The following is an 8,467-nucleotide window of genomic DNA, read 5'->3' on the forward strand; positions in this document are numbered from 1 at the left end:
TATGATCAAATTATGGGTCAAGCAAAAGTGTGGATGAGCCGCGAGAAAAGTGTGTGGGGGGGGGGTCGATAGAAGAATTCTTGTGCAGAGGAATGTGGCTTCTTGGGGATCCGAAAGATTCCTCATTGCTAAGGTGAAAAGAATTGCAAAGAATCTCAAGTGGTGCTTAAAAATTAAGTGGCATTCCACTAAATTTTATTCAAAGTAGACCCATTGAAATTAATGAGCATGACTAAGTATGGTCCATTCATTTCACAAGATCTGCTCTAAGGGGAAAAAATTACTCGAAGGCCACCCAAAGGCTGCAAAAACTGCCTTTCCTGGCTCTCAGGGTCCAGAAAGGTGTGATTATAAGAGGTGTGAATCTGAGAATAAACTGCCCTAAAATACCTCTTCCTCATGTACCCAGAAGTTAAAAAATAAATAAATATTCAGCTGGAGCAATGCTTCTGGATAAATTCCAGGTAGGAAACTTAAGGCCTGATTTCTCAGCTTAGTAGGTTTTCCAGAGGGGCCCAGTACACCAGGGATTAAGAGAGGTAGTGTGGTGCAGTGGTCTGAGTGTCTGACTAGGGCCCAGGAGAGACCAGAGTTCAAATCCTCACTCTGCCATGAAGCTACCAAATCTTTCTTTTTTGCCAAAGGCTCCCATGCCTTTAAGAGCTGCACAAAAGGGAAAGAACCAACAGGTGCTTGCTCTATATTTGCAGTTCTGTGAGATTAGAAAGCAGCAATGCTTAAGGGCACCTCCCTCAAGAAAGAAGTTGGCAGCAGTGGCTGGAACATAGTGGGTTTGGTTGTGGAACATATTCCTAGTGTCATTGAGCCTTTTGACAGCTGTTTGGTAGCCTAAGATTCATTGAATCCTAGTAGTAATAGTAATAATTTATTATTACGGTCAGAGACCAGTTCGAGAAGCACAACTGAGACTGCTTCCACAAGAATGAAATAGAAATTTAAAACAAGATACAATAACAGCTTATAGAGTAAAATTAAAATAGTTGCATGAACGCGAAATGACCTAAGGTTAAACTAACAGGCAAATTGCCCCTGGGACGCCCAGGAGGCTGGCTACGGCAGCGATCTATTTATTCCAGGGGGTGTTCTACACCTACAAATCTGCGCGCAGAATCTAGCGACCATCCGGATCATCTTGTGATTTTTGCCTAAGAGGAGAAAATAAGCCTCACCAGATGGGGGTCGATGGTATCTCTACATGCCTCATCATAAAAAGGACATCTAAAAAACAAGTGTTCAGGGCTTCCTATTTCCCCTAATGGGCAGGCGCAAAGTCTCTGAGCGTACGGGACTTTTCCAAAAGATCCTTCCAGAACTGGCGAGGGCAGAGCCGAACTTCTGGCAAGAGTAAAGGCCCTTCTTGTATTTCTGGATACGAGGAAATGGAGGTATGTTGCCGGGACAGCAACATATCTCTCGTGTTCTGCAAATATTGAATCATAGAATAAATCACAGCTAATTCAACAGGGGCATTTTATCCCACTCATCACTGTATCCCTATGACTGGGAGAACCTCAAATTTCTACCTGTCATGCACAGCAGTATCTCTTGCCAAGGATGTTTTGTGGGATACGCTGTTACCCTCAGGTTCTGTCTCTCTTCCCCTGACTGACATCTCACCCTCCTTCCTAGGTGTGGCCGAACAATTTGCCATTGCCGAAGCCAAGCTGAGGGCCTGGTCTTCGGTGGATGGCGATGATTCCAATGACGAGTCCTACGATGAAGATTTTGCCACTTCCACCGACACAACACAACCAGCTGGTGAGTGGGGGTGGGTGGGTGTCATAGCCAGTTGCACCCAGCAGGGTGTGAAGTCCACGTGGCAGAATCCCTTACGGACGCTCCAAAAAGCCCCACATATTTCAAGGTGAGGAGGGAGAAGCGTACATCACATCCCCCTCAACTGTCCTGATAAAACCGAGATGTCCTGTTTCTTCGTGTGAGAGCATGGCAGCCATTTTGGGCACCGTGCTCTCATATGGCCTTGCACCAAAAAAATCCATGTTTTTTTCAGAGACCCAAAATGTTCATTTTTAGGTGGTGGCCCCAGAAAAAAAAACACCTCTTTTGGGGTCATGATCTCATGTGGGTCACACGGCTCGCCCCAGAAGATAGCATCCCGATTTTTCACCATAACATGTCATCAGGGATGTGCAGCATGAAACCTATGGCCCTCCAGATACTGCCAGACTTCAGCTCCCATCATTCCTGACTGCTGGCCATGCTGGCTGTGGCTGATGGGAGTCCAACAACTTCTGGATCTCAGTCCCTTGCATCGGGGGTGGTTGTTGCCCATGGGAGCTGGTAGGGCAGAAGGCAGGGAGCCCAGCTGTCGGCGGAGCCCAAACTGATGATGGTGGAGCCAACCATTTCTTCATTCTCCTCCCGCCTGCTGAGTTGTACAAGGGCAACCCTGAGAATGAGGGGGAGGCAGGGCTGTCTTCAGCATATCCAGCGCCATGGTGCAAAGTTCCCTCTGGCACCCCTCCCTTTCCCAGAATTTAGAACTCGGGGCCCAACTCACGGACCACCTCGTAGCCCCGGGAGCCGCCACCCACAGAAGACACCGCCAATGTGGTGGATGCTGCCTGGCTGGCCAGACCGCCGGAACCCCCCTCTCGCTTGCAAGGCTCCAGGGCGCTCCTCCTCCTCCGCTGCCTGACAATGACAGCCCACTGCTGGCACCCTCGCTGCTGCCCAGCAGCCTGAGGGCCCGAGGAGCAGGAGGCGGTTGCCACGCTGTTGCCTGTGCCTCAGGGAGTGGGGGGACCAGTGACGTGGAGAAGGCCCCTTGGGAGCCACTCCTGCCGCTGCCGCTGCTTCCTCAGATGACAATGACAGCGGCTCGGCGGGCAGTGGCTGAGGGGATTCCCGCAGTCGAGGGAAAGGAGGCAGTTGCAGAGGAGGAGGAGGAGGCGGCAGAGTCAAGGAGTGGCTCCTCATCCGAAGCAGCCCGTGCCGCCACCGCCGAGCACTTGTGGGAGCAGCACAAGCAGCATCAGCAGTGCCAATGCGTCCGCCCGCAGAGGGGGGTGGGCCGAGGAGGGTAGGAAGGAAAGATAGTTAGCGGGGCACAGCTGGTGGCGTGCAGGGAAAGGGGAGGCCGCCAGCAAACCACACAGCTCCCCCACTCGCTGGGGCGTCCCTGAGAGGCCGGTGCCCTGGCGCAACGAGCCACTAAGTCCTAAGGGAAGGATGGCTCTGGGAGGAGGGGGCAGGCAGCCTGGGACACCCTTTGAACGAGCTCTAAGTAAAAGGCAGGAAGATGGGGGGTGGTTGAGGGCAGACGGAGATTACTAGGGCAGCGTCCCATTTGCCCTAATGCACCAACCACTGCCTGGTGTGCATGTTGGCATGTGGTGCCACACCTTGAATTCTGAGTCAGATCTCCCAGGAAAGTCCCAAATGGCACAAGCAAAGTAGTTTCAGCCACAACTTGTCTCTCAGCTCTGGCACTAGGAAATCAGATGTGTTACTGAACATACAAGCCCTGCCGCCAGCAGTTGTGGCTGATCCCCATGGAAAAGCCTCTCCTGTGGTCTTGGAGCTGCAACCCTCTTCCTCCAGCCTCACCCCTTTGGTACTATCACATTCCACTTTGGTTAAATCCCTTCTTGGATCAAACAGATATGATGTCTTCTTATTTAATCCAGGAGGAGGGTACCTCTGAGCATTTAAGGAGTACCTTTCCTCTTGTCACAAAGCAAATGCACTTAAAATTAGGGAGCAGGCTTTCCATTCAGTGACAGGAGTTGCAAAAAAGGAAGCAAAACCTCCCCACTAGTTAACAGCACTCTGAGGAAACAGCCCCCCAATATTTTTTTTTTACAATTTCTCATAGGCACTCTGTACTCTGTACTGATCTTCCCAACTTATCCTCCATGGATCTACATGCATTGCATTGCATCTGGTGTGATTTTGGGTGTTGGGGGACATTCCGCCTCCTGGAATTTGCAGAGCAGCTACACTTTGCCCCATGCAATCCAGCACCTCTCCTAACTCTTAAAATAATCTCATTCCAGTGTCAGGGCAGGTGGAGGGATTGTGGCCATTAGTTAGTGAACTGAAAAGTGAGAAAAGATGGGTTGAAGAATAGGATAAAATTTATTGTGCATCACAGCTAAGGAGCAAATTTAATCAAAAGATACAGACAGTCACCATGGACAAGAGAGACCCCATTAACGTGGACCTCTGTTTAAGGACTTAGAGAAACCACATGGGAATATGGGGCTAAAGAAAAAAAAGTCTACTGCACCTCTTCAACATCAGGATGAAGGGAGGGAAGAAAGAAAATGAAGGAAAGAGGGTGGTTTGGGAGTCACCATCCAACATTGGGTAAAAAAATATATTTCACTATTGAAAAGACCCTCGAAAGGCTAACAAAGGAAGGCAAGTGTGATCAGATGCTCTCAGGAGAACTGGAATCTTTTCTTTCCCTTCATTTATTTAGAAACACAACCTGAATTCAATGTAACTGAGATGAAAACCTTCAACATAATAGCAGTCTAAAAGAACCAAACTCCTTGTGATCTTCCACAAATCTGAGGTCAGGCAGCCTCTTCCATTCTTCCAAGGAAGACATGCACACCCACTCCCATGTCATCCAAAGCTGTGGTTCCCAATTAGCTAAGTACTGCAGACACCCGGTTTTTCAAAAGCCAAGCCATGGACCCCCTACTTTTGAACATTTTGATAACTCTATGGTAGTTTTTGTTATGTGAATGGTGCCGTGGACCCCTTGGAGTCCCCACCAGTTGGGAACCACTGCATTAAAGAATGACTTTCAGATGGCCCAACTGTGATTCTGCAATCAGTTCTTGAGCTATTACAATAGTAAGGAAATGGGATTTTTGGGTTTAGCAAGATGACTTGGGTGCCACTTGAACTCACCTGCAAGATTGTGCCAATATTGGGGCACTAGAAGACCAAACTCAAGGTCTTGAAAAATGGTGCTGGGAGGTGCGTCATTTTGTGACATCTTCTAGCAACATTTTCTTCTGCCTTCAACCCGATGCAGAAGCCTAGGCAGGAAATCAACGTGCCCCAAACATCCCATGTCTGGCCTTGCAAGCGGGTGAACCAAAGTGGGTGTCTTCTGTCTCCAAGTGAGTGAGGCTCATATTAGGTGTAGCAGATAGAAATGGCAGCCTGTAACAGCTCCCTTCTCGCAAAAATGGCAGCCCCAACAGAGAGGGGTCCGCAAACATAGCAGGATTACTAGATGATGTTTGTGCCTAAGGTACAGCTGGAGGATGTTTTCAAAAGTTATGACTTTCGGGTGTTTTTAACTGTCACGTTTGTTTTTAGAATGTTGCTATAGAATACATTTTGCTTAAGTTGTGTGTCTGTTTGTCGCCCTGGGCTCCTTTGGGAAGACAGACAGGATATACAGTAAAGGTAAAATGTAATAAAAATGAAGCAGCAGCCACTAAATTGCTCAGATATATGAACGTCCCAGTTGGCGTGCTCTGGGCTGTGCCAGCCTCAGCCACCGTGTTTCCATTTGATCACTGGCTAAGACTGAAAGACAAAATTGCCTTTGCAGAAAGGGGGTATATGAGCATCGCTCTCTGTCCCCATATATTGTCTGTTTGGCTACTGGCCTTCTTCACCTGCTGTTTCCTGCTTGCCCCTTGGCATAGTGCCACGGGTCGCAGGGCCTTCTGCGCCCACGGAGAGCTCGCCAGCTGGCACCCATGTGTTGGCAGAGTGTGTAATCTGCGTCCTTCTTGCGCAGACAAAAGCTCCCTTTTTCCTACAATTAACTGCCGACGAATCGGGCGCTATTTGCATATCAAAGAAAGTCAGCGGTAATCTGCGGTGCAGCATCTGCGGTGCAGCATCTAAAGAAAGTTCTAATTACTCCTCTGTATAATTAGAATGAGTGGGCAATGGAGAGGAGGAGGAGGAGGACGCATAGATGGGAAAGTTACCTCTCTCCGGTTGCAGGAACGAACGTCACAGGGTAGCCAAGGCAGAGAGCCACCTGCTCTCCCACGATGGGGAGGGCTACTGTAAGCCCTGCTAAAGTGTATGTGTGTGTTTTTAATGGCGCTCTGGGTTAAACCACAGAGCCTAGGACTTGCCGATCAGAAGGTTGGCGGGGTGAGCTCCTATTGCTCGGTCCCTGCTCCTGCCAACCTAGCAGTTCAAAAGCATGTCAAAGTGCAAGTAGGTAAATAGGTACCGCTCTGGCGGGAAGGTAAATGGTGTTTCCATGCGCTGCTCTGGTTCGCCAGAAGCTGCTCAGTCCTGCTGGCCACATGACCCGGAAGCTGTACTCCGGCTCCCTCGGGCAATAAAGTGAGATGAGCGCTGCAAACCCAGAGTCGGTCATGACTGGACCTAATGGTCAGGGGTCCCTTTACTTTTACCTTTAGCTAGCTTGCTGCAAATTTTGGGAAACTGAACAGGCTCAAAAAGTTTTCAGGGTGAACTGTCTCCCCCAAATTCACATTGATGATATGGGGCAAATCTGCACCATTTGTGTTGGGATATGATTAGATGCTCGGAGACGATATACCGGTATTTGTTAGATATTATCCTTCCCTCCTCATGTTTGTGAATTCAGCAGAGTGCCACCCCTTTGCAGCTTAAACGGGAAGCTTAGATAGGCTAGTTTTAGCTTTTAGTTTTAATAATCCAGGATGCTTTAAGACAGACTGGATTTTCCTGGTATTTCCTCCTTTCCTGCCCCTTAAAACTATAATCACTCACAAACAGCCTTGAAAAAGGTAACAATAACATTCACTCACCAGCAATACATTTTAAAGAGTAACAGACACAGCAGCTTCGTTCAGGCAGGCTGAAAATAGTGATTGAGTTACTAAGGCAAACTTAAATCTAGCTTAAAAATGGAGTCTGAGCTGGAGCTCAGACTTGGAGACGTTCTCACATTGTAGGCATGTTGAAGCTGAGTTGGGAAGACAGTGCGTTCAGGCAGGGAAAAGCATAAACAGCTACGCTTTCTTCCTGCCAGGGCACAAAGGGAAGTGTTCTCACCAAGTTCTCTCTAGCAATTTTACAGAAAAGGCCAGGCATCTTCACTTGGCCTCAAGTGGCCTATAACCAGGTGCAAAACGCGCCTGGCGCCTGGCTAATTTCGAACACTGCTTTGGACCTCGGGGCCCGTCCCCTGTGTCCCTTGAATGCCGCGCTGCTCACGCCCTCCCATTGCTGTGTTGCAGATGCTGCGAGCCAGCTGCCCCCCAGCACGCTGCTGAAGGGTTTCCTGCACAGCCGCTTGTGCCAGCTGAATGCCCGCCAAGGCTCCTGCGACCCAGAGAGCGACTCCTCCCAGACCACCATCTCTCCGGAGACCTTGTGCTCCAGCCTCTGCAGCCTGGAGGACAGCCTCCTCCTCAAGGAGCTGGGCTCGCCCTCAGAACTGGCCGCCAAGCTGCTGGGCTCCATGTCGGGCGAGGAGGAGCTCCTCCTCTCCAAGTTGCCCCCACAGACAGCCGGGGAATGTGCCTTCCGGAGCCTAGCGCAGCTCGAGTGCCTGGACTCAATGTACTCCATGTCCTTCACCGAGTCCTGCCTCTCGCCCACCGAAGACGAGGGCATCCCCTGCAAGGACTACAAGGGTCACGAGGACAGCTGTCAGGTCCGGAGGAAAGTGTCCGATGTGGCCTCTTCAGGCGTGGTCTCCCTGGACGACAACGAAGAGGAGGAGGAGGAAGAGCAAGAGGAAGACACCGGCGAGCAGTGAGACCCGCTCTCGCCGCGGCATGCTTCACCTGCCATTTTTCTGTCCTGCTCCGTGGCATCCGCCCTCGACCGTGCTCCGTGGCCCGCCTGTCGTCCTGGAGCGGGGGCTCCCCCTTCCCTCACCGGGTGGCGGCCTGGCTGTCTGCAGGGCAGGGGGAGGCGGGGTGGTAAGCCGACCAGCGCCCCCCTGCCCTGCCCTGCCCTCCTGCCCTCACCTCCACTGTGCCATCTGATCCAACCATTGAAGCCTGAGGGGGGCCTCTCCCACGCGTGGCTCCGTGGATTTTGCCTGCTGCATTTTCTCTCTCTTTCTCTCTCTCGTGGTCTGTTTCGTTTTCTTTGCATGAGAATGTCTTGAGGGTGGGGGTGGGGGTGGGGGAAGAATCAAGCAAAGCGACAGAACAAAAGCAACAGCGGGGCAGCTGGACAAACCCCCCACCCGCCCACCCCCCCAAATCCAGGGCCTGTTGGGAGCATGCTGTGCTCTCCCCGATCTCAGTGCCCCCACCCAGGGTTGGTGCGGGGGGGGGGGGAGAGAAGAGGCCCGTCTCATGCTGTCCAAGTGGCATGGCTAAACTGTGATGACGACGACCCTTAAGACAATTTAACTAATATATATATCTATAAATATATATGTATATCTCCGCGCCTGACCCCTTCCCCTTCCAACTTCTCCGGCTCGAGGTTGAAGGGCTGAAACAGAATGTGGAATGCAATGGATGCTTGATTTGTTATGCCT

At 50.7% G+C, this 8,467-nt stretch overlaps 1 protein-coding gene across 5 annotated transcripts in view; it reads left to right on the forward strand.

Annotated features, from left to right (window-relative positions):
- The window catches only part of FAM131A (family with sequence similarity 131 member A), a 58,043-nt gene extending 49,895 nt beyond the window's left edge, over positions 1-8,148 (forward strand). For 2 of the 5 annotated variants that reach the window (XM_083612946.1, XM_083612948.1), the window contains exons 5-6: positions 1,651-1,779; positions 7,206-8,145. In XM_083612946.1, coding sequence (XP_083469072.1) covers positions 1,651-1,779; positions 7,206-7,729 — 653 coding nt within the window. In that variant the 3' untranslated portion in view covers positions 7,730-8,145. Of the gene's footprint in view, positions 1-1,650; positions 1,780-7,205 lie in introns of all 5 variants that reach the window. The other 3 variants (XM_083612945.1, XM_083612949.1, XM_083612947.1) reach the window with 3 other exon arrangements.
- The last annotated feature ends 319 nt before the right edge of the window (positions 8,149-8,467 follow it).

This window comes from Podarcis filfolensis, assembly GCF_964270895.1.
Source record: "Podarcis filfolensis genome assembly, chromosome: 5".
In the NCBI taxonomy this organism is placed as follows: Eukaryota; Metazoa; Chordata; class Lepidosauria; order Squamata; family Lacertidae; genus Podarcis; species Podarcis filfolensis.